Genomic DNA, 26,809 nt, shown 5'->3' on the forward strand with positions numbered 1-26,809 from the left:
AAATAGTTACCCCTTGCTTGATGAATTAATAAAGCTAAAAAAAAATAATCCTTGTATTGCCATGGGAAAATTAGTATGCAGTGTGCCCTTTCAAGGAGAGCTGTAGTTTTGCACCTGGATGTTTTCTTCTTTTGCATTTTATAAAGAATGAAAGGGAAAAAAAAATCAGGGCATGATTCATCATTATTTGCATGAAACTACAGCAAAATCAAGATATTAAAATCCATTTGTCACGCTTTTTTTTTAAAAAAATACTTTTCATAAGCCTATTTTCATAAGTCTTTTCATAATCTGCTTCTGCTCTGTGCTGGAGACAAGAGATTGAACTCAACAGGTATTTGATTTGACTTAATATAACTACTATTCTCTTAAGACACCCTGAGATAGCAAGTAAGAACAAATATGGAAAGGTCAAAGAAAAGCCAGAGAGGAGGAAACCAGTGACAGATAAAGGGCCAAGATCAGCAGAAACACATTTTGCCTGTGAATAATGCTGGAAGTGGTAATAAGATACTGAAACATAATTCAACTCCTGGCTAAAGTTTAGCTACCACACTAAAATTTCAGACTATCTGCAAATCCTAGGTAAATGCACCACTGAAGGAAAATCATCTGCAGATAACAAGACATATAATACTTTTAAATGTTATGTATCTCACATTGAGATTTATACAGCTGCAACTATGGAAGCATGGATTTTTCAGTGCAAAAATAGAAACTAGCTCTTTATATATACATACTTCTAGTAACTAGAGAAGCCATGATTAACCAAGCAAAACACAAAAATATTTTAAGACCGGTGGCAAACTGTGGAAAGTGGAGCAATTTTTCTTGGGGTAAAGGACATTTTTACAACCACTAGTTAGTTTATTGGTATTTGTTTAGAATCATCTTCCAAATTAATTTTGTATTGCTGTAATATACAAGAAAGGTGTTAACCTCAGTGACTTATGCCACAGTGGAAGGTGAATAAAACTAACATAATGAAAAGATATGAGGAAAACCAATACTTACTCAGGTCAAAATTACGATTTCTCCCAATGGAATTGGCTTGGTTGGATGTGAGAAAAAAGTTTTTTACTGTAAGGGTGGTGAGACACTGGCACAGGTTGCCCAAGGAGGCTGTGGCTGCCCTGGTCCTGGCAGTGTTCAAGGCCAGCTGGATGAGCCTTGAGCAACCTGATCTAGTGAGGAGGTGTCCCTGCCCATGGCAAGGGGTTAGAACTAGATGATCTGTAAGGTCCATTCCAACCCTTAAATTCTATGATTCTATGATATTGGTAAAATAATAAAACATTTTATAGATTCTTGAATTACCAACCCTTTAAAGTTAATGTACAAGGGGAAGCTCTATTGACTGTGATTTTTTTCTCATTTCCTTTGTGAAAAAAACCTCTAAACTTGTGCCTGTGGACTCTGATGACAACAGGGACTTTTATTACTGCAACTATGAAGTTTTGGGTAGCACAGTGTTTTGACATTAGGGACTCTTGTTTTGTGAAACAATCAGGCAGCTTCCACAAGCTCCAAGGATGCTCAGTACAATGAACAATTGCTTAGCACTTCATTTTCTACATAATAATCATTTTCTTACATGTAACTAAATATTTTAGGCAGCTTATTAATTTATAAGCTTAGCTGTGGACATCTCTGTGTTTTTGGCATCAGTACACAGGCTGCCTAAAGTGATGATACTCTCTGTCCTCAAACAGTTTCTAAGTGTCCTCATAATTGCTTGTCACCTGTAAAAGAGGTTTAGATCCAACGCAAAATTAACATATGGTGAACAGATGGACTCAGAACAGACGTTTGCCGAGAAAGTACTCACACCAAAGACTTTTTGGCTTCAGACTTTTAGGACCTTCAGAAAAGTCCTGCTTGAAGCTTCAAGTCATACTAATCAGGGGAACATCATTCCTCAATGACAACCTCATGCTGCAAAAACTTTTAAGAGCTGCTACAAGGTAGAATCTTTGCAACTTCTCTGTTGTGCCAGTACCTCCAGGAACAGAAGAAACAACATATTGGTTCCATAGGGAACCCAACTATTCAGCAAGAATAATTCATAATGTATGAAACAAAAATGCAAGCACAAAGCTGCTATTATGATCATAGACTCATCGTGGATGGAGGAGACCTCTAAGATCAAGTCCAACCATTAACCTGTCACTGCTGTAACTCCTAAAACAGATCACTCCATGCCAGATCCAGATGACTCTTTAACACCTCCAGGGATGGTGACTCCACCACCTCCCTGGGCAATCCATTCCAGTGCCTAAAAATCCTAACAGGGAAAGCATTTCTCCTAACATCTCATCCAAATCTCCCCTTTCCCACTGATGACTGAAAGAAACCCAAAACCCAACGAAAAGTTCAAAAGAAATAAACTGTCCCCCCAGCATGGAAATTCTTCCAAATGTTCCATTACTTACTGAGGAGGTAAGACAAGAGTTGTTGGCTGAGCTTTCGGTCTGCGCTTTGCAGATACTCCCATCTGGTTGGCCGAACGTTTCAGGGACTGCTGATTCAACAGGCCAGATGCCAGCCCGGCATGGTACTGCAGCTGGGTGAGAAAAAACACAGATATATTAAAATACACACCACTGCAGTACTCTATCTGTGTCAGACCTCTACTACCTGCACCACCTGATTCAAATTACAGCCAGTCAGTAAGTCAGTGTATGGTATTTCAGATCCACTGCTTGGATGGAGGATGATAGGAACAAAATCACATAGGAAAGGTTTGCTGTGAAATAGGTATTGGGAGGAAGTTATGCATTAGGGCAAGTAAGAGGATGAATCAAAGACTTCCTCTCAAGTCTAACTCTCCTGCAACTTGGGCTTGCTTTTAAATGTTTAGGCTGTTTCTCCTCCCTAGGGACTAAGCATCCTTACTTTCAGGAAGCAGATAAGAGGAAGACAGATGCAACCCCTTCACTACACAAACCAGCTTTTAGAAACAACACTCCTCTTTTCTTCTTGAACATAAAACCACAAAACACTGCCACAAAGAAGTTTCTACCACTGTAAACTCTTGCCTTTAAAATACCTGCTAGCACTGCAAAAAGATTCACATTCAGTAGCTTTCTCCTCTAAACTTTTACTTTCCTTGCCAATAACAGACAAATTTATGAAGGACACACCATGAATCTGCAAGATTTTGTGTGCACTCTCACAGCTACAGGCCTGTGTCTGTCCTGAAAGCAGCTCCAAGTGCAACAGGTTCCAAGTTCCCCTTGAAACACTTTCAATTACATGCTTAGCTCCCCATTTTTTAAGTAGAAATGGGGAGGAAAATTCAGTGTCAGACAAATGCAATTGTCTTCAACATTCCAGTACCTGAATCTATGTGTTCATCAAATTGTCTAAGGATTTGTTCTGCGGAAGGTGAAATGTTTCACACGCTAACACCTCTAACCCCATGGTCTACACATGAAAAAAAGGGTTATAGTTAGGAAACTCCTGAGGAAGGTGAAATGTTTCACACGTTAACACCTCTAACCCCATGGTCTACACCTGAAAAAAAGGGTTATAGTTAGGAAACTATGACTTAGAAATGTTCAGAAAATAACGTGGTCCTAAGCCAAGTTGTTCTGCAGGGAATGACTGAAAAGGAGGGAACAAGGCTTGGAAGTGATCTACTTGAGAATGGCTGTGAAAATGAGGGGAGTGATCCCGTGAGCCAATCTGACACAAATGTCAGTGCTCAGCACGGCCATACGGATTTCTAACAGGCTCCTGATTGACTTGGCTGCTTTGCCATGTGATCTCAGCCATGGCACAACAGGAAGACACATTGCGTTCCTAATGGGAAGAGAACCACACTCCCCCAGGGAAGAGGGGGGATTGTACTGCCCCAGCCAATGCATTTTGCTCAAATTTGGTCTTTTCTGACAGTTATCTGAAACGAGAAAAATCAATGAGAGTGACAGAGGGTCCATGTTTGAGAGGTGATGCTTCAGTGTCAGGGGCTTAGTTTTCAATCTTCACTACCTGAATTTGCAGAGAGTGGAACACACAGGGAATTAAAGGAAAAGACAGTGCTGGCAGAAGATCCCTCAGACTCCAGGAACACGCTTTTCCCTCTTCTTCTTACCTCCTGCTCCAAGCAGCCTTCCCTCAGTCATTCTGTGCTGGTGACAACATCCCCTGATGTTACCTGACAGGTATTTCAAGCAAATATCATTTGGACACTTGCTCTAAGATGGAGCTAATCACCAGTGCTAATCAGAGAGAGATTTTTAAGGCAACCTTTTAACGACCTTTCATAACCTCCCAGCTAGTCTGGCATTTATTGGTCAGGCATTAAAAAAAAAACCACCCAAAAACCCCAAAAGGGACTAAATATTCTAAAAAACAATTCTGTCCTTGAAGTTTGACTCCAAGTGATTAAGCTATTTTTATTAATTATAAGCATTTCTTCATAATCTACCTTTGCTCCTAGGAATACAGATCCAACTGTCAAAATCTATCAGGGCCATTAAATATTTACCAAACCATCTTTATAATGGGAGAAAAGGTCAAAGTTAATAAAACTGACAGGCAGCTTCTGTCCAACTTGATTTATACATTATTCAAGTATCACACACTGTACTGCATGGAATGTATTCCTTTTTGGGGATGGAGAGGTGTTAACTGAAGGGATTGGGAAATTGTTTCTTAATCATTTGTTCTGAGGAGCAGAAACAAGACTGAAAATTGTGCCAGAGTAGTACCACAAGCATCAAAACTATACCCAGGAGATCCAGGGTAATACATGTGCTGCTCAGCTCCTTTTTCCTCTTTGTCTCCCAGCATCAGCCATGACAGAAAATCTCAGCTCAAAACATACTAATTCTTCCAAAAAGCTTTGCTTACTAACAGGAGAACTCTATTTCCAAACATACTCTCTCCACCTTAGGGAATGCAGATGAAATGTACTGCCAGAGGATGTTATGGGTGCTAAAAGGCTCATGCAGGGAAGCAGAGATGAGCTCATGGCACTCAGACCATCTGATGGTTAATAAATACACAGAAACCACACATAGGTGGGTGAGACACTGGCACAGGTTGCCCAGGGAGGCTGTGGCTGCCCCAACCCTGGAGATGTTCAAGGCCAGGCTGGATGAGCCTTGAGCAACCTGATCTAGTTGGAGGTGTCCCTACCCAGGGACGAGATGATCTGTAAGGTCCATTCCAACCCTTAAATTCTATGATTCTAAGCAGCTCAAGGAGTCCCTGGAGCCAGAGAGGCTGATGGCTGGAAGAACATTGGGGAGAGCTTTCTGTGCAGGTGTGTGTTGACTGCTCCAGCTGGAGGTGAGACATGGGGTGACACAATCCTTTGGCTGGACCCAGCAGAGCTGCAGTGCTTCAGTCAGTGTCTCCAAGGGGTTTTCCACACAGGTCTGAGACCCCATGACCCTACACAGCCAAAGCCATGCACTGTGGATGGACAAAACTGCCTTCTGCAAGTGTATTCCAACAATTTCCCCTCTGCTTTTGATAACTGTGCTCATTTAAATCAGCAGAATAGTAAACAGCCATAGCTTTCTCCATAAAATATGCTGAATACTCACTGAAATTAGTATTGATGCAGCTCTAGGTAGTATTGCAAATCATTCCTTTATCAGCTGTGAAGGAATTCCCTGTCACACAGGGGCTTTATTATAGCAAGTACCCATGTCTTCCAGCTTTGGAGAATTCCAACTGGTTTGTGTGAAGCTAAGCTGCTCCTAATGAAATATTCCTCCACATAATTTCAATCAGACTGCTCTTCTTTCCACAATACAAGCAGATGAAACAGAAAATCCATTTCAGAAAACCAAGAAATCAAAAACAACAACAAGGAAAATCAATTTACAGCATTTAGCAGCTAGGATATACCCCAGTGCCAACTTGTACAGGTTTGTGATGAGTCTCATGATAGCTGATATTTTTCCTAAAACTGCAGTTCCAAGTAGATGTGTGAATTCTGCATTTTAAAATCAAAAGTGACTCTAGTTCTCAAGGATGTCAAGAAAGTACTGAAAATAACACTTTGGTATATACAAAAGCTTTACTGGAAGGTAAATAAAAACAGAACTTGCATCACTTTTAAATTATTTTTTTATTATTTTTCTATGTTAATGGCCACTTGGCCTATGTTTTCTAGAAGAAAACATCACTATTGTTTTACAGGTGCCATAATTCACATTTTCAGTGTTCCCTAGCATATGAAAATTACACTTAGACATTAACAGCTCTCAATCTTCCTCACTAAGTGAAATATATCACAACAGAGAGCACTTGGGAGTCACTCTGGTAATTGTAAGGAGAGCAATTTCTCCATTCACACGTCTCTGGCTTTCCCATGAACTATTAAAAAAAAAAAGTCTATTAGAGAATTATAGATCGGATTTAGTTCAGAAAATATTCATAATTTTTAAGAAGTTGATCACATCGTGTCTTATTTATTCTACTCCAGTAACTCTTCTTACCCAAACTAAGCAATGCACCTCCTAAAACAATCAAAACAAACAAAAACGAACCCCTCCATCTCCTGAAAGATCTCACTGCCTTCTGCAGATGATCTTTAAGGTCTGGAGCAGAGAACCTCTACCACAACCCAGGAGCTCCAACCAGAGCACTGACCATATCACAGCAGATTATATCTTGGCCTGTAGGATTACTCGACAGTGTTTGTTACGAAGCCACAAACATGTACACAGTGCTCATGTCAAACTTGAAAAATTAAAGCTCCATCATTGGCTTCACACTGGGTCTAGAGGTCCTTACTTTACATAATTCATGGGCTGGAGAATTTGCATGTGCTGACTGCTGCCCAAACCTGTCAGTACACAGCACTGACTGACAAGGCCACCCAAAGCTGCAAAAACTGGTTGGGTAGGAAAAGGTGAGAAACAGGGGGAAAAAAAAAAGAAAATAAAAATCAATCACTTGGAGTATTAACACTGATCACATCAGCTCACAGCTGCACATTACATTTACATATTACAGTAATTTAAAGCTTTTTAAGCACCAATAGGTTTCCTTTAAAGAGTGAAATCATTGGGTGATTTGCTTTGTAATCACATTACCCTGTTATGTTATTTTTTCCATTCTTATGTAAACACTTACTGACCACACCACACAATGTAAACACTTACTGACCACACAGATATACAGAAATGCATTTCCTCAGACCTAGGTAATGCACAAAAATGTTTATTTCCATTCCTCCAAGAAACGGTTTCAGAGAAGTGGCTGACAGACACTTACCCACGGTGGCAGTTTCTGAGCTCACTGTATTCCTGGGGATGCACATTTGCCTCCTTTAAGATGCACAGTGCTCTACCCCTCATCATTAAACTATTTCTCTCCTGCAGCTAACAAGGGATTTGTCTAGTATGATAAAACTCTACTTGTTCTTTTGAAAAGAGCAACGAGCAAGCGAGCAGGACACTCCCCCAGTTTCATCTCTGCAGACTAAAGCAGGCAAGAGAGAAATTAAACCACCTTAATTGAGATTTTTAAGCTTCTCCCAGATAATGAGGCCCGTTTGGAAATTCTCTTTTTCTCCAAACAACGTTTGATCATTTCAGGATAACTGAATTCTTGACTTAACCAAAACAGCATCAATAAACCAAAAGAATCGTCTCCAATGTCTTTACTCATTCGTTTTCCTCTTGTGGAACTGGGATGCAGGCTGTGCAATTAACAGGAAAGCTAGACACTGTGCCTTTGCTCTAGTTTACAATTTAATTAGGACACTATGCTGTTTTTTAAAAAGCATTTATGCCCTTCAAACACCCTGCAGTGTACAGGAATATTTCATAGAATCACAGAATCAACCAGGTTGGAAGAGACCTCAAAGATCATCAAGTCCAACCCTACCGTGGTTACCAGAACATGGCACTAAGTGCCACATCCAGTCTCAGCTGGAAAATCTCCAGGGATGGGGAATCCACTACCTCCCTGGGCAGCACATTCCAATGCCTGAGCACTCTCTTCATAAAAAATCTCTTCCTAACATCCAACCTAACCCTCCCCTGGCAGAGCTTGAGTCTGTGCCCTCTTGTCCTGCTGCTGGTTGCCTGGGAGAAGAGACCAACCCCCACCTGACTCCAACCTCCTGTCAGGGAGTTGCAGAGGGTGATAAGGTCTCCCCTGAGCCTCCTCTTCTCCAGGCTGAACACCCCCAGCTCCCTCAGCCTCTCCTCATGCCACTTGTGCTCCAGTCCCTTCACCAGCCTCGTTGCAACAAATACCTATCCAAGACAGGACCAGAGACCACCCCCATTCCATTCTTTTTTAAATCCTGGTACAAAAGTCATTGCACTTTTCCCTGAACACCCTGATCTGACTAAACTGTGAAAGTAATGAGCGTGCACTTCTCCAGACCCTCTCGCAGGCCTCGGCTGCTATTTGCCTTGCACTGAGACACACAGTGCCATACACCAGGATACAGAGCAGCCTGAGAACATCAGCCTGCACAGGCTTTTCCCTCAGGTCTCTGCTCCTCCCTCCCTCAGGTAGGAGCTGAAAAAGAAGTTTAGACGTTTTTATTTATATATATATATAATGACACAATATCAGGAAATGCATTGATACCTATCCCCGTTTCTTTTAACACCTTGTCTTTGCTTCCATTTCTATTCCGTTGTCTTTGAATCCCTATTTTTGCTGAGAATGCTGTTTTAATTAGTGTCAGATTTCAGCCTTAAAGTGTGTTCTTCCCATACTTTTCTTTCTCAAACACAGAAGTTCTGCTGATGCATGACTGCTGATGAATGTTCCTTCACTCCAATACTGCTTGCAAGCCTTTGGCTTTTTACCATGCAGAGATAGCAAATCTGGCAGCACTTTCTTCAAGGAATTGGTCAAAACTTCAGCCTCTGCAGCCTTGCTGCCAATAAAATTACCTGCACTGTTCAAAGGCTCTGCAACAGCCACTGCTTCTCCTCCAGGTTTTCTTTTTTAAAGCATTCTGGAATCCATTTAACAGTTAGAGCAGTGACATATTCTTGATTTTGGATAATGTCACCACAAAGGGACACTGCACAGCCAACAGGCTCTGAGGCTCACTGAGATCTAGTCTTTGAAATGGATACAGAGGCAGAGTAACCATAATCTGGGGTTACACACTACTTTATTTACCTCTTTAGAAAAATAACTATTTTATGCTTAGGATGTTTTTACCTTCAGCTGTTCAGAAGGGCTTGAACATACATATTTCCTGAAAGATAACTAAATGAACTGGCATTTATTTCATTGTATATGCAGCTACAACCCAGACAAGTAACAGAATCACAAAGAGCAAAGTAAAATTAGTACATTGTGTTCTGCATTTAAATGACAAAATAAACCCAAATGCAGTAACAAAAAGCAGCATTTTCAAGTACCCTGAGCTCAGGGCAAGTAGCTGGTATGGAAGTTGCCCATGAATAGGCAAATGGTCTTAGTGTCACTCTGTGATATAGTCACACTTAATGGGTTCACTTAATGGATTTTGTTAAGGTCTAAAGAACTAAGAAGTTTAGGTGACCAGCATCTGACAGAAAATGCTAACACCTTTTTGACAGAAGTATTATCTTTGTATAGGACAAATAATCTGTAGCAAAGTTATCATTAAAACTGAAGAGTGGGAAAGGACACAATTAGTGCCTTCCCCCAGTGCTGCTGTGCTGCCTTCAACAGTCACCAGAACTCTGAAGATGCTGCTCACACTAAAATTAGTATTTTCCAAAGCCCTAGACTCAATCTTTGGTGTCAGGGGCTCAGGTGGCAGCTATGTCAGTATAAAGAATGACCTGCTGCCTCCCTGACAGGGGATGCTCAGGTGCTTAGATAAGAAATGTGAAGATACTTTAAGCCTGAGTGGTGGAATAAAGGGCTGCAATCAGCTACAGAAACACTCCTCAAACTGTCTAGCAGCACACCATGATTTGCAGCGCGGTGGTTGGGCTTTACTAGAGCAAACAAAGTATTTTTTCAGACAAATAAAGAAATGAATATACTTCTTCAATAAAATGTCTACAAGGTGCAGCTCATGGGAATCCAGTCAGTGCAGGAACACAGTCAGACAAAGGGGAGAAATCAGTCAGAGCTCAGGTGAGGGAAACCCATTACTGGGTAAGCAATGGAACACTGATGACACCAGCCAGTACTTGTGCTGCTAATTTATTTTTTCCCTAACTCATTACGTGTAATTATTTCAACTTCTGTTAAATGTCTTCCCTTAGCTTTGGCCATTTGCACAGTAATTAAAATGCACAAGCTATTAAGATGAGCAGATACCCATCCTGAGTGTCAGACAGGAGCTATTAGCCCAGCTGAGGGTCTTCCAGCCAGCATACAGAAACTGATTTTCCTCAACCTTCCTGAAGGGGAAGTTGCCTGGAAGATCAGATCTCCAGCACACAGTTCATCCCAAGGCAGGTATGCCATGGGCAGATGGATAAACTGCCAAGCTACACCAGCAGCACCACTCTCTTCTATTAGACATGATCGCACTGCTCTGCCAGCAGAAAGGGTTGCAGGAATATTGTTTAAACTGAGCTGAATTTGTCAAATTAGGAGATAATTCTTCCTTAAATGGTTACTTTTGCTAATATCTTTCTTTACATCCAGCAGGCAAACTGAAGCAAGCCTGCTGGGAATGCTAATTTCCAGCCCACTAGCAACTGACAACCAGTTAAAGCTTTAGGCTGGAGAGTTTGATCAGGAACAGAATCCACGTGGCCTATTTCCCCATAAGAGCATCCCTACTACAGCCTCAGAATATTCATGATCAGATTAATCTATACTCAACTAGCTTTTTTATAAGCCTTTCAAAATAGCCATTTATGGCTCACAGTATGAACTTGAGGAATGCTACCTGAAACAGAACATCAGACTTAAGAAAAAAATAGCTCAATACATTTAATGAGGACACATAAATAAAGTGGATCATCTGCAATCCTTGTCATTCATATATCTATGTCATTGGATAGACAGGAAGATGAACATGAGCCAGCAGTGTGCTCAGGTGGCCAAGAAGGCCAATGGCATCCTGGGCTGGATCAGGAACAGTGTGGTCAGCAGGACCAGGGAGGGGATTCTGCCCCTGGACTCTGCAGTGGTTAGGCCACACCTTGAATCCTGTGCTCAGTTCTGGGCCCCTCAGCTCAGGAGGGACATTGAGGTGCTGGAGCAGGTCCAGAGAAGAGCAACGAGGCTGGTGAAGGGACTGGAGCACAAGTGCCATGAGGAGAGGCTGAGGGAGCTGGGGGTGTTCAGCCTGGAGAAGAGGAGGCTCAGGGGAGACCTTATCACCCTCTGCAACTCCCTGACAGGAGGTTGGAGTCAGGTGGGGGTTGGTCTCTGCTCCCAGGCAACCAGCAGCAGGACAAGAGGGCACAGACTCAAGCTCTGCCAGGGGAGGGTTAGGTTGGATGTTAGGAAGAGATTTTTTATGGAGAGAGTGCTCAGGCATTGGAATGTGCTGCCCAGGGAGGTGGTGGATTCCCCATCCCTGGAGGTTTTCAAGCTGAGACTGGATGTGGCACTTAGTGCCATGGTCCAGTAACCACAGTAGGGTTGGACTTGCTGATCCCTGAGGTCTTTTCCAACCCTGTTGATTCCATGATTCTATGATAGACAAGGCAGAGAAATCATCTTTCTCCATACTGCTAGAGACCAAGATGTGGTTCAATAGATCAGCCTATGCAATGCACTACTGACAACAGCAACATATGGCCAAACATGATTTTTTAAAAAATAAACCCTTCACCCTTAGAGATTTTTGACTGTCTCTGCTTTTACACCACTTCTGAAAAATCAGGTTAAAAGGTATTTCAAGTTAGACATCCAAAACATAAGTAGCCATTTATAAAACTCTTAGTCAGGTTATTTCTTTAGACTTCAAAGAGTTAAGTTATGTTTTTGGGAATGAAAAAAGACTCTATCAGGTTTGATTGATAAAAGTGTAGCTTTTAACTAAGACGGAAAAAACGGAAGACTGGCAACATTTTTTTCCAGAATAATATGCTTTCTCTGCTTTTTTTCAGCACAGTGCACATAAATCAAAGAAATGTTAAAGAGGGCCATACATCACCAGCTGGCATTTCTAAACTATTTACAAAATCTGTAATAGTAAAGAGGATGGAAAATATGGAAGTGTGACCAGCAAAGTACCCGAAAGAAAAAAGGCAGTTCTACCATCCCAGCAGGGTTAAGGCTGGAAAGAAGTTCTGATTGTAGACTTTAAAACCACTAAGCCAAACCAACCCTGACAATGCAGGGTTACAAAAAGCAAACAGGACAGTTTATCAGCCAGAACACAGAAGGTGGGTTGGAGCATCATGCTTGTTCCACCATTAATCATAAGGTTCTGAAGACACATTAGAATCACAGAATCATTAAGGTTGGAAAAGATCTCCAAGATCATTGAGTCCAATCTGTGACCAATCAGCACCTTGTCAACTCAATCAGAGCACTAACTGCCACGTCCAGTTGTTTCTTGAACACCTCCAGGGACGGTGACTCCGCCACCTCCCTGGCAGCCCCTTCCAACACCTGACAACCTGTTCAGTGAAGAAATTCCTCCTCATGTCCAACCTGAATCTCCCCAGCAAATGCTCTAAAAATGCTTGAAGTACTAACAAAAACAGGGCTGACCCTGTGTCTGCAAACAGACAGCCCCAAAAATCTCAGCAACTCCAGCGCTGAGCTGTGCATCCATCACATTTTCACATCCCAACATCTAAGCACACAACAGACTTATACAGATTAGGTTTTCCTCAACAACTTTTACAAATGAGAATCTCATCTTCTCTTCTAAAAGGAAAGGCATGGATTATGGAAAGTTTATCTGTCCATCTGTTGGAGATGTCACACTCTGACTAGAGAGTGCAAAAAGCACAGAGATGTTTTACAACCAAATCTAAAACTCACTGTAGTCTGAACGCGTGTATGAGCCATATGCTTTGCAAAAACACCTCTTTTGCTACACTTTTTTTTTTTTTACCACAGCACAAAGAGTAACAGTTCGAAAGCTGCTGTAATCTTTATTTCTCAAAATAGATCACATATTCTTACTCTCAGCTGCCACGTTCCGGTAAGCTCAGGGGTTGGAAACTGGGAAAACAAGGAAATACTATTGTGGGCAATGCAAGCTGAGAGAGACTCATTGCACTGCAAGGAGTTACCTGCACTTACAGGTCAGGGGCAGCTCCAAGAGCCCAGGACTGGAATGGGATGATGCACAACAGGAGGTTTAGTGCAATGGCATAGGAAATGGTTTTAGTTTTCTCTGTCAGTGTTGAAGATTTCCAGTAGGAGTATTGAGATGAAGTCAAGGGACCTCGGAAATATCTTTAGGAGTAAAACAAATGGAATACACTTCATCCTATTTTCATGGGAGCTTATAATGATATTATAATTAACTCAATTACACCACAAGATTAATAGCCTTTAAAACGCTCCCAGTCATTCATTACAGGCCTAATTAAAACTCTCTTTTGGTGCTGAGCCAGCAAGAAATACAAAACGACTTGCTAACCATATAGAAGTATACAAAGCATTATCTTTATTGTGCTGTTTGTTTCCATGGCCACAATTCAGTGAGAAGTTTGGTTTTATTTTAAAAAAAAATAAATCAAAGACAAGAAGAAGAAAGGACAAGATGCCACTTTAGAGGCTTCAACACCTGCAGCAGCAAATCAGCTCCGCTACAGCTAACCAGTTTATTTCTAGTTCTGCTGCAACAGTTAAGGGCTTCTACAATAGCAGATGCCTTTCCTCCCACACATCAATTAATTTGCAAATGCACTCAGGTTGTAGAAATAATGAAGTGCTGAATGCTTCTCTATTGACAAGTTTTGCTGTCAGGAGGTGGATGCTGTAGGCGAGGTGCTAAAATCCGCTGCCTCTCCCTGCACGCTGAGGAAAGACATGGCACAGGAAACTTGGGCGACAACTACCAGGGCACATCAATTATCTTACCTACCCCTCTCTCACTGGAACCAAAAGGAAGGAATCATCTCCCAAAGCTTTTAATTGTATTTATTCAAGTATTTATAACACACCATTTACAGTGATATCTGAGTTTTTGCGCTGACCCAAGAAACTTTGCGTGTTTGAGGAGAAAAGGAGTGTTTTTCACGGATGCTAAAAAAGTTACAGTCAAATTAAGGTTACAAATGAAGCATTCCATAACTAGGAAATGCTTCATATTGCCTATGCAATCTAAATCAGTCTGCTTGTGCTGAGGATTCAGACTTTGGTGATGTGCTGCTTTGCAGAGGACCTCAAATTACCACAGTCTGCAGCATCGCAGGGATGAAAAGAGGCAGTTACTCAGCACCATTTTCATGCCCAGAATGTTATTTGCAGGATCTCACACAATGCCCACACTTCTCCTCTCAGATATTCTCTATGATATTTTCCTGCTTTATCTTGCTTCTTTACAAATACTGTTAAATTTACCTTCACAATTCTTATTCCACTCCTGCTGGGTGTGGATCTGAGGAATCTCGGAGTTTTAAGAACACTAAATGCTTTTACTACTTACTACATTTGTAGTAGAGTTTCTATAGATAATAACTGCAGTTAGGTGCTTAGCAAGTATTTGAAGCAGCCAGAAAAAGCTTTAAGACAGGTCATGGAGAGGTTGGAATCTCTGCTCCACATTTATCACTTGAAAGGAAGGAATAGTTGGTAGCAATGCACCATAACTTTCTGTCTTGACCAGACAGAAGTAAAGCCCATCCTGTCAGATGTTCTCTGAAATCAAGGTAAAAATGGGGATTCTGAACTTCCAAATCAAGTTCTGCGCTCTGGAGGACACCCTGTTCTCATGGACACTGACCCTTCTGCTTTCTGAGTTCCCAAAGTAGAGTTAGTGGCACAGAACAGATCAAAAACCAACCAAACAAGTTATGTTAGAGGTAACTGCCTGAACAGCTTGAGCTGATCCTTCCCACAAGCTTCCTAGAAAATATCAAGTCAATCTATAAGAACCTTTGTGAACATTTAGTTTTCCTCTTACCTAACTCAAGTTACTTCTATGTTTATAATTTCGCAATTATAGGAAGGAAAATATAAAATATACACGTTCTGCTCTACCCCTCTCCAATCCTTCCCATGTTTAATTACCACAGTGTTTAAACCATGCAGCACAGCAGACAGAATTTCTTCAACTTATATTTTCAATTACTGACTTTTTTTGTCTTTGTTTGCTGTAATGAAGAACCTTCTTATCCACTCTTTCTAAAGATGTTGGAACAAAGTGAGTCATCCATTAACTTTTCTTTTCTGAGTGAAAGAAATTCAACTTATTTGATCATACAGAAGGAGTGTAGGAACCCAAATGCTCCTGCTCAGTTCTCATGGCTCTCAATTAGCAAACTCCAAATTAATGGGCACTTAGACAAATGGTAACTAAGTAGTTTTACAATTAAAATGATCCTTAAAACCCCTCGCAATGTGTTAATAACTGAAAATGTAATTAGCACAGGTACTAACAGGTAAGGAAATTTGTTGTTAAAAATAGATGATTTTCTGCTTTTTAAAATATGTGATTTTCAGGCTGACCTTGTCCCTTTTAAATTTTTATAGCATCTTCAGTTCCAATTTGAGATTTTCATACGGGGTAGGCAAGCCTTCTTATGTTCTGTATTAAATGCAAGACACCTCCTTGGCACGATCTGCAATATTAATAATATAACAGTACCAATTTCAGGAGCAGCTCTGTAGCATCAACACAGCCATACCTCCACCAATGAAAATTTAACCATGTACAGCACAGAAATCTTTCATATCTCAGGAGAAATGAGCAGGTCTGAGACAGCTCGAGCACAATTTCAGATTTCCTCTTTTGCCGTAAAACACACGACCTTGTCATCCTTCACAAGGTAACACCGACGGAGCTGATGCAAGAAAACATATGTTTCTCTTTACTGGCCTCAAAATAGGAACAGAGGGGAAAGGGAATGGTACTCAGGGCCAAACTCAGGCTCCTGAAGATCAGACCTGCAGTTGTCACTGTATTCTGCATTAATCATCCCCACCCACACAAGCCCTACAGGACTCTTATCACTGACTGCCACAGTGGAATTGGGAAAATACTTTTTGGAAATGACAAACACTAGAGACTTTTTATTTAGCTAGGAATTTGCACTGATGTTATCAGGGAGTTTGAAGACTTGGAGGTTGAGCCATTTTTACATTGCTGTGGGACATAGTTAAAGCCATAGGAAAACAAGAACTGATTATTTTTCATGGATTTCAAAGGACATCAACATACATTTGACTTTCCATGCATTGGTTGTGTTGCAGGCACTCTATGACAACTTAATTACCACTTAAATGTCTACCATTTACCCCAAGGGCATTTCAGATCCTCATCTAAATCTGGACATACCTTATTTCTGTATCTTGATAAGGAAATCCCACGAGATGAAAACTCAGCTGTTTGTCAGGATCTCAGTTCAAGGCAACAAGTAAACAGATATTCCTCTCCCTGCTTCGTGGACTTCATTATTAATGAAGCAAAAATTGCAGGCATCAATCTATTGCTTCAGGTGGTCATCATCAGAAAAATAAACAGAAACTAAGGTGGCTGCCCACAGTGGCTCATCTGCCATATTTACTGGAAGGTAAATTAAAAGCACTAATGACCTCAGTGCAACAAGTGAGGGAACAACATTGGAGTGGAACAGAAAATTTTTCTGCACAGCTTCATCTGTGAAGAGCTGTGGCCTCTCCCTCAACCATAAGACAAACTTCAGTGATTGTTTCATCTCCTTCACCCTTCTTTACTCAAGGCCTACAAGCCCCATGGGTATATTGGTCAGAACAGAAGAATACTGGCCTTGTTTTCTGAAGGTCTCCCATTATCATAAAGAAAAATTAAAGGGGTGAAAAAAGCATCACAGTATTACTTAGTCTCTTGAAAAAGCCAGGGAGGCTCTGAGGGATGTTCTCCTTGCCTGCACCTCCATCACCCAGCTCAAGCTCCCCAGAAGGGAGGTTGCCCCACACACAGCTCCTCACTGCTGTACAGCACAGCTCGACTGAAAGGGCAGCAGCAGCTCACCAGGCTTCAGATGCTACCAAGACACAAAGCCTTCAGCTAGATCCGAGCTGTCTGATACTGTATCTGAAATGTATGGAAGGAAGAAATGTTTTCATTGCAGTTCAGTTCATTCTATGTTATATTATTAAACCCACCCCTCTATACTGGGCTGGAAAATTCCAAAACATCCAGCTGACTTGAGGGGAACAGCACTGACCACTCTATACAGCTGGTGTTGTACCCAAATTTCAGCATCACCCTCTTGTGCACTGGTATCCACCTCATCAACTGCTACCCATAAAATCATAGTGCATCCCATACACACAGTCTGCCAACCCCTGAAACCTGCAGTCCTGAACACCCACTGCTGTATCCTCACTTATTCTTCTCTTTCTCACCTCAAAACCCAAAGCAGCTTCTTCTCTTCCAACGGTTCTGAGCTGGCCAGAGGCAAACCCCTATGGAGCTGAGCACACCACGGTGCCCATTGCTGCAGTACAGTGAGTGCAGAAAAGCAGAGAACGACTGGAAGTGACTAGCTTAGCCTGCATGGTGAATTGAGACTCTAAAAACACATTATAAATATAAGAACAAATAAACCAAAACCACCAAACCTGTATCTTTGTGGTCTTGCAGACAGAGCAGAAAATTACCTTAAAAAACAGATGCAGTTGTTACATTACAATTGGAATTTTACATTACAAATATCATTTTGGAACAGACACAAGCTGATAAATTCAACATTAAGTTTCTCAAAAGTATCCTTAACTCCTCAGCAGTGCACATACTTACACAACCAAAAAGGATCTTTCTGTATGAGCTCATACACAGCAATGTGACAAACTGGTGTGCATTTATGGAAACTGGGGCGGTGGGGGAGCAAAATACTGCTTTTCACAGACCATGATTTTTAACTTGTTTCTATCACTTCTGTAGCTACAAAATCTTCTGGAAATGAGGACACTACCTACCTCCCAAAGTTCATTTTCTCAAGCCAATAACTCAGCAACATGAATGACCAACAATTCACTCAAGTAGAGTTTTTGCCCGAGGCGCTCACGAAAAAATAAAAGAGCAAGGCAAACTCAAAAGTCGTGCTGGAGAGCTGAAGCCTTGCTGCTGGCACACTGAACAAACAGAACAATTGAAAGCTATGGAGCAGTTAGTAATTTATACTACTGAGCCTAATGCTTGGACAGTAAGGAAAACAGATGGCTCTGCAATATGGAGATGGCTCCATGAAAAGCAGTCGGCACAGGGATTCTGCAATAGCACAGTAGCAATAGTTTGCCTGGTTGTAACAGCCACAGCAAACTGAACTGCATTATTTCAGGGTATAAAACAAAAGTAAATGAGAGTAAAACAGATGAGAAGTTCTCATTCCAGCTGCCTGGATTCCATAACGTGTGGGTTCGTGGAGAGTTTTTCTGACAGTCCTGCCTAGTTCTATGCACGTAAATGAGCTGAATCCACTCAGTCCTAACACTGCTCCTCTTCCTGTCCCGGCCCCCTCCCAGGAATTCTGCATCACACCAAACGTCTCTGAACGTCAGCTATTTAGTTCTACTTTTAGCTCTGCTTTAAATAAGTGTGTGGAGTACAAGCTGCATGATGAGGGCTCAGAACCATGGAGATGGCACAGACTGTGACTGGGCAGCGCTACCGGGCTGAGGGGGTTCAGAGTTTGTTTTTCTTTCTGGCAGAGTTATTCCATTTGTAGAACTAACCCCAAATTTGTCAAGGGAAGTTTCCAGCTGCATGCCAGAGCAGACAGGCAGCAGCTTCCACATAGAAGGTTCCAGGCTGGAGGACATACCCAGAGGCAATGCACTCGCAGTGCATATGTGAAGAGCAGGTCAAGGACTTCTTGACAAACACATAAGGAGCTCTAACTGATTTTCTTTTAGTATTAGAGTTCAAGGCCAGCATGACTAAGCAATACACCAGTCATGCAAGGACTTTGAATGATTTAAAAATCTAACCTAAAACTTTTCAGAAAGACCAAAGCCTTATAAACACTTTGACCATAGGAACCTCTTGAAATAAATATATACTCACTATGGAATCAGAGCACAGGTGAAAACCTCAGCTTAAAGCATAAGATTCTTCTTCCTCTGTAAGTTTCCTGGGATAAACCAGGTTGTTTAAAGTTCAAACTCAGTAGCTGGAGTTAACACAGCAAATATTGTCTTGCCCTGCACACCATGACAGGTGATGCTACTGAGGTACATGTTATGCTGACACATTCCTGTTTTACCTAAGAGATTATTTACATTTTAAAAAAATTATTAAAACAAGAGTCTTACTGTAGAATATGTCTATTATTTTTCTTAAATCAAACCTCACTGGCACAATTGCTGATGCTAGTAAAAGGCAATGGAAACCAAAGGCCTCAGCACACAGTTTTACAATATGGTTTAGAGCCAGGAAACTTTCAAAGCATCTCTCTATGCCTCTGAAGTATTTTCCACATCCAAACCCTCCATAATTCAGGAATTTGAGTGAAGCAATCTCCAGGTATTGCTTACTCAATAACATTAGCTATCTGAAACCTAAATGTTTACCTATGAGGCTGCAACAACTCCTGGAATGCAAATTTCGACAGAAGTCCCATGGAAGGCAAGAAAAGTGCAACTTGTTGTGAGTAAATACACCAACACACATGTTGTTACAGATTACAGCTGGAGCTGAAAAAAACCCAAAATAAATTGGTCTGAAGCATTTCCAAACTGGAGGGGTAGTGCACTGGCTGAACATTGATGGAGGTGGAAACCAAAGCAAGATCTTTGTTTCAAATGTATTTCTCTTCTTCTGGATTTAAGCCTGAGGAGTAGATTTTCCAAGAGTTAGAACAGAACCTACATGTCCAGTCCCAGCATCCTCCTGCCACGACTGCTGCCACTGGCATTGCTCTTCTCAAGAAAGCAAACTATTAAGATTGATTAAACACCTACTTTGTTTAAGTACCCTTGATAATAAAGGGATTTTTCTTCCCCTTTTCTAATAGGTATTTTACACTGGCAACTGATGGATCCCACATTAAACTGTTTTCATTCCAAACAGCAATCTGCTCCTACAATTAGCAAACTGAAGAAAGGAGGGATATAGAGCCCTGGGATTTGAAGGGAAAACAAGAGGAGAAAAAGGCACAAAGTTTGCATGACACTAACAATCCTACTGACAGGTTTTTCTGACTTTGCAAACCTCCTTTCACTCAGAAGGATTCTTTTATAACCTGACAATTCCCTGTAGCCTGGAAACTTCATGAACATGTCATGTATCCTTGTTTTCAACTTCTTTGAAGTCCCTGCAAGAATCTTTCTAACCTACCGATCAGGCTGACATGTGACTGCAGACATGAAAAGAACAATCACACTTCTATTACCTTACCTGCACTACTCCTGCTCTTTACAAGATTCACTTTTAATGAAGACAAACATCAACAAGGGTTAAAAAAAGAAGAAAGATTTAAGCAACTTGCAAGAAAACAAAAACCAAATTGGTCAGTCAAGGCACTGTTTGATTTCATCAGCCACTGGAAAACCCACAAAGGATGTGCTGTTACTCTAGTTTGATCATACAAGGCTCTGAGAACTTTTCCTGGTCCATAATTTATTTATTAAAGCAAAAAAAATAAATTCTTTCCATATTTACCATAAGAGTAGTGAGCATGAGACATTAGTTTTCCAGACTTCACATTGTGGCTGACAAAGCAAAACACTTACTGAATGCAGGCAGCCAGCAGAGCAAGAATCCCTGAAAAAGGGCACCTTAAATAAATGCACAATAAATGTCTCCTCAGCCCACTCAAGCAGAGCCTTCAGCCACTGCTGCATGTCAGTGGCTATTTTAAAAGCAGGTCATGGATGCTTACAGAAAAGCCACAGACCCTTGATTTCCATCCATCTGGGAATTAGTACATTTTGCAAGTTAGCACATATGAAAATGCACTAAGGACAGTACTCTCTGAGTTCGTTTAGACTCTGGGAGTTTGACAACAAATAACCTTTGTAAAATAGTTAACATGACCTACAACAGATTTTTTTTGGGGGGGAAGTGACTCTAAAGAGAATCATCTTTCTGTGTACTGCTAACTCAAAGAAACTCTTAGCACAGCCTGACCATCAGCAAACATGCATTCACTGGCCACAAAAGATCAGAAAGTTACTTTGAAATTTGTTTGAAGATTAGCTAAAAGCATTTGCAATGCAATGTTCTCCGATTCAGGAACATTTCCCACCCCATTAAGTCTATTCCATTTTATACATCTTTTCTCCTGTTATTCTGTGGAAAATCCACACAAGAGGACAAGTTTATCAGCACAGGAAAAGAACAACACTTCATGAACAAAGCCCTATCCAATGTGTATAGCAATAACATTGATCATGAGGGAAAAAACATGAAAAATAATATGCTTTGGTTTATCCATTTAAAATACATCTTTTTCCCCATCAATCCCTTTCTCATTTCAGGACTCCTTTTGCTTTGTTGCAGGGCAGATTAACTGTATCTGGGCAGGTGAACGTTCTATGTTCCTGCTGCTTTTAATTCATGCAACCAATATGGCAAAGCAGTTGTTTCCTTTGGGCTCTGGCAAAAAAAATTAACAAGACATTTATTCTCCTCTGTATGCAGATACTTTTGCCCATTAGGTGGAAATATGACTTTGAAACACCATGTTTACAAACCAGAATATTCCAAAGCTGTCTGGTCCCTATGGACACCTATGTAACACCAATCTGCTGCATGAAACACCTAATGAGAAGTTCTTTTGAAGGTTTCCTCCCGTGAAGGAGATCATGCTGACTCTCTCTTCCACCCGTGCTGCTCTTTGAACAGACACATCATCCCTTGGATGCATCAACTCAAGCAACTGAAAGGATCATCTGACAAGACAGCCACACTGCAAATTTCCTCTGGAAATAAGATTTGTTCCTTCCAGATCTGTAGGGAGCAGTGGACTCCTCCTCTCTGCTTCAGCTCCTCTAGAGGGAAAGTATTGGCTTGGAGGAAATAACAACTAACTAGCTCCCTCATCGACAGCAGAAAGTGAGCACATTGACTTGTGCCCTTTATGTATTGATGCTCTGGCTGAGTAAATTAAGATGTACAGGGGAAAAGCAAAGAGGTCCAGAAGCAAATACATGACCCAGAAAAGCATAGCAGCAATTTTATATCTTCTTCAATCTTCCCGAAATGTGATTACAGTTGACCTTTAAATCTAGTAGATCAACCAATCGATTCAGCTGGAACATCCCTGTGTATGTGATCTAAGACCATGACCATGCTTAAAAAACTTCCTGCAGCTGCCTGGCATAGTCATTTAATTTTGCTGTAAAAGTTACCAAGATTTGTCTGAATTGATTTTACTTGCAAGAAAAACACACCAGCAAAACTGCAGCATCAGCAGACACTAAAGGTCTGAGATTCTTGCAGGATGAATGCAATATCAATAGTTATTAGGATGTATTCATACAAGGTACACAAGAGGGATGGAAAGAAGATGGGAGTAATCTCACTTAATCCTAACACAGCCCCAAGTCAGGATCTTTAGACTGTGGGAAAAAAGAAGAAGAAATACAAGGAAAACTATAAACACTCCGAAGTATTTGCCAGGCAAAACATCAAATTTGGAACGGAAAACATATTTAACAGCTCTTTAAGTAGCAAAGCTTTCATGTCCTGTTGGATGGTAGTTTTATTTCAGCTGATAAACTGTGTTTAACAAATAGCCCAGAAGAGGCTCCAGGATGGTATTTGTACATTGTGGGCTCAGGAGTCAGAGCAGCAACCACCAGTGATCAACCCATGTACAACATCTCTCAGATTTCTCAGAGTATTCATTCTGCAGCACAACCCTTATTTTATAGATGGGAAATGAAGACATGCACAACAAATTGACTTGTGAAATCTCATCCAGCAAGTTAAGGACAGAAGAAAGAAGAGGATGTACAACTCCAGAGTCACTCCACTCCCATTACAAACTTGGCAACGGTGCAGCTCCTAAAACCTTCACCCTCCTCATCAGGAGTGTTTTGAGAACTCCACACATGGTATCATCAGACACTTGTGTTCACACAGTCAACTAGACAGCAAGTTCTTTCAAGCAGAAAGTCATTAACTTCACTCCATATTCCATGCAGGGTGTCCAAAAGAACCAGAAAATTGGAGATGAAAGGTTAGCTTTTGCTTTATCAAGTACCAGAGAGCTTACAGGCTTGATCAGCTCTGTGATCTATGCAATTTCTACAAACAGCTTTGGAAGAGGCACCAAGCAGAGCAGCCAACCCAAAGAAAAAAAAAAAGATGGCACTGAGCAAACTGAAAATGCTACACTGAAAATTCTGAAAATACAAGATTTGACTCCAGAGTAAAACTGAAGCATAAGGCAAACCAGAGAACTTGTGAAGTCTGAGTGCAGAGACAACTGCAGAGAACACTCTAAATAGAACCCAACTGCAAGCAGATGGGCAAGGGCAGGGAACATTAGAATCAAAATCTAACTAATGGTAAAACACACAGGGATGTTTTTTCTTAAAAGTCATGTAAGAAGAGAAACACATATCCACCCTCACGGAGGGATAACCTCAGGAGGAGGAGGAAGACATTATCCTTTTAACTGCAGCTCAGTTGATTACAAAAGTGGCATTTTCCCTGAATGGAGAATTCTTTTTCCATAAAGAAAAGCCAACATCTCAAAAGAGGCAGAGCCCAGTAACACTGCAGTAGTTGAGAACGTCATGATTTCCATCAAAAAACTGTTTTGCAGAGATCAGGAACAGCTGTTTCAAACTGAATTAGACTAAAACTGGAAACAAGCTGTCAAAACCCCAAAGAATATATTTTATACATAAAAGAAGGTATTTGATTCAGCTGTTTTCTCATGGTGGTCAGCCAAAAGAGGGAAATGAAGTAACATTCTGAGATCCAGACGTTGTCGCAAAGACTCTCTCATTTTAACACTCTTTATGTAGATTTATTCCTTTGAGCATTTGGAATAGGAAAAATGTCAAACAGCTCATATCACAGATTCCTGAATATTTTCAAACCATGGGCAGCTTAAAACAGTTTAAAGACACCTGAGGACTCTTTCTGCTCCAGTCTACATTCTCTGCATCTTCTGCCGCAGTAACAGGCTGCTGCAGTGAGGAAAACACACTCAATTGTTGACATGAAAAGATTAAAATAATTCCCTTTAACCCACCACTTGTGGGTAAGAGCACATACATCCAGCTCCGTTTTGTGTGTGCCTGCAGATCCTGGGAGGCTTTTAGTGGGTATTTTCAGTATTGATTTCCACAGGAATTGCAATTTTTGTGTAATGAGAGGTAAATGCATCCGTTTTAGAGTATATTGCAAAGTGTCACATGTGAATACAATTCCTTTGTGTCTAATGGCCCATGCAGCACTGTGCCACTGCCAGATGCAGAAGCTTAGAAAATCCAGATACAACAACCAAATGAATCAAGGCTGGTGCTGATTTTGAATACAACTATTTGCTCCACAGCACAACTCTGAACATCAAAGGCCTCTGTGATCTTATTACACGCTGTAAGATGTAGCCATTATATCCTACTTTCCAGCCAAGCCTCAAGTAATCTCGAAAATACCCTTAGCATTTCAACGTGGTCATTACCTCTCATAATGATGATATATACTAATTCAACCCAATCAGGATATTAGTTATCACTGTCAGCTTGTCAGTATTTGGGCTTTGAAGAGGAGTTATGTGGGAACAAGCCAATTCAGTGCAGATAAAGAATGTACACTCAGAGAAATGCATTTTTAACTCGGTGCAACACCAGGGAAGTGCAACCATGTGCCATTTCACCTTTCAGATTACTCACATGGTCTAGTTTTAGGCATTGAACTTGAGCATTTAAGTTCTCAACACGCTCAGTGAGGCTCCATGGCTTAGGGTGAAGCAGTGAGTCCTGCTAAGAACCTTACAGAAGAGCACAACAAGATAACTGGTGCTCAGGATACAGAAACTTCTGCTCTTTCTGTGCAAAGATCAGAAATGGGAATGACTAGCACCTGGCAGAATCAACCGCTTTCATTAAATCTTTTATTAATTCAGAGGACATCTTTTTCTAAGTATACTGAACAAATGCCAGTGCCTAAAAGATTTTATTCACAAGTTTTGTTTCTTCTGCAAGTGGAAGCTTTACATTCAGGCATTTAAAATTAGATTAAATGAACTGCTCTACGTGCTTGGGCTAATCTTGTATCAGCAAAGGAAGTGATAACATGAACTGGTAAGTCATCTTTATTTCCAGAACTTGAGGATTTTACAACTCTAGTAAGATTTAAATGCTAGTTCGTACCAAAATGATGTACCAACAACAAATGAAGTTAGGAGTGAAGTAGCTCAGATTCTAAGAGAGACATGTTTCTGCAACTACCCAACAAACCTTACAGCCAGCCAGAAAGTTACATGGGCTACAATTCTTAGCCCAGTAATGGTCCTGATGTCATGGTCTGCAACTTCTTCAACTCTCACAGCATCAGAGCCACAAAATACCATCACTCCTCCAGGCCAGGATTATTCTTTCCTCAGAGGAAAATAAAGATCAGTCTGCACTGACCCCAAGACAAGAGATTCTGAGGCTCACCACAGACCCTCTGGGTTACAAACCTCCAACATCAGCTCAGTATTAATTACTGCAGAGTGTACAACTGCTGCCACGTTTGTATTTCCAAGAAGCTGCAGCCAAACCAGTGGTCAGAACTGCACTTCTGATCACACACAGCTCCTTACACTCAGCAGTCTCAATTTTATTAACTTTTAGGCCATCTCCATGTTTTGCAACCCAGTTACCAACAGCATCTGATTAAGATACAGTAGGGAAGAACTGAGTATTGCTTATGAGCAATTCAAACAACTAAATCACACTGGGAACTGAGGGAGGCAACTTCAGTAACTCCAAAAGAGAACTCCAAAGGAGCATAGCGATGAGTGCACTTCTGCATTAAAAAAACTCCCAAATAACAGTCACACAAAAAGATCTGACAACAACAGAAGTAGAGAGCAACAGGGTGACATCATTAAATTTTCCATTTTATGTGATTTCCTCTAGAAGCTACAAAAAATCTTTTCTATATACAGAATATCAGTGGATGCTTATCACCTGTATCAGTTATTTTATATTAGTGTTCATATTCCTCCAATGCCCTTCACATGAAGGTCACCAAATGCTTTACAAACATCTTTAATTTACCTCAAAGAAAGCAAGAAACAATTCTGAGTCCTTGAAAACATCCTTTGTGGATGAAAACATCCTGAAAAACACCTTTCATGGTAGCCACCATCCACGAGGTGGTCAGGCTTCCACCACCAGGAGTGAGTCAGTCTGAGCCACTGAGAGCTGAGGCAGCAGGCAAAGAGGAAACTCAAGGGAATGCTGGGTCTGAGGGTTTCTGCTCTTGTTCTGCATCCCACATATTCACTCATTAATCCCCAGACAATATGGATTTCCAGTTATATTTTGTTGTACTCCTCACCTTCTAAAAGCAAAGCCTTTTCTGCTGACCATGGTTGTGCCATGAGTTACCTCCAGGCTGCTTTTCTGTGGCTGTGCACGGCTTAACTTGGTTCAAACTCTGCTGTGAACACAAAGCAATGCATTTTTATCCAATTTGATTTGATGACTACATCACACAACTTCGAAAGGGAAAGTCATCACTGACTTAGGCATTATATAATTGAGCCATCCAACGTGAACTGCATGAAGAGTTCTTGCAGAGGGGAAAAAAGGAGTCAGGGGAGGAAGGGCCAGGAGTGGGCAGAAG

General features: G+C 41.0%; 1 protein-coding gene across 1 annotated transcript in view; it reads right to left on the minus strand.

Moving 5' to 3' along the window:
• The window catches only part of MED27 (mediator complex subunit 27), a gene marked incomplete at its 3' end in the record, with an annotated part of 63,351 nt that overhangs the window by 25,674 nt on the left and 10,868 nt on the right, over positions 1–26,809 (minus strand). The window contains exon 3 of the mRNA XM_009071896.1: positions 2,433–2,563. Coding sequence (XP_009070144.1) covers positions 2,433–2,563 — 131 coding nt within the window. The remainder of the gene's footprint in view (positions 1–2,432; positions 2,564–26,809) is intronic.

Source organism: Acanthisitta chloris, unplaced genomic scaffold (assembly GCF_000695815.1).
Source record: "Acanthisitta chloris isolate BGI_N310 unplaced genomic scaffold, ASM69581v1 scaffold19273, whole genome shotgun sequence".
NCBI lineage: Eukaryota > Metazoa > Chordata > Aves > Passeriformes > Acanthisittidae > Acanthisitta > Acanthisitta chloris.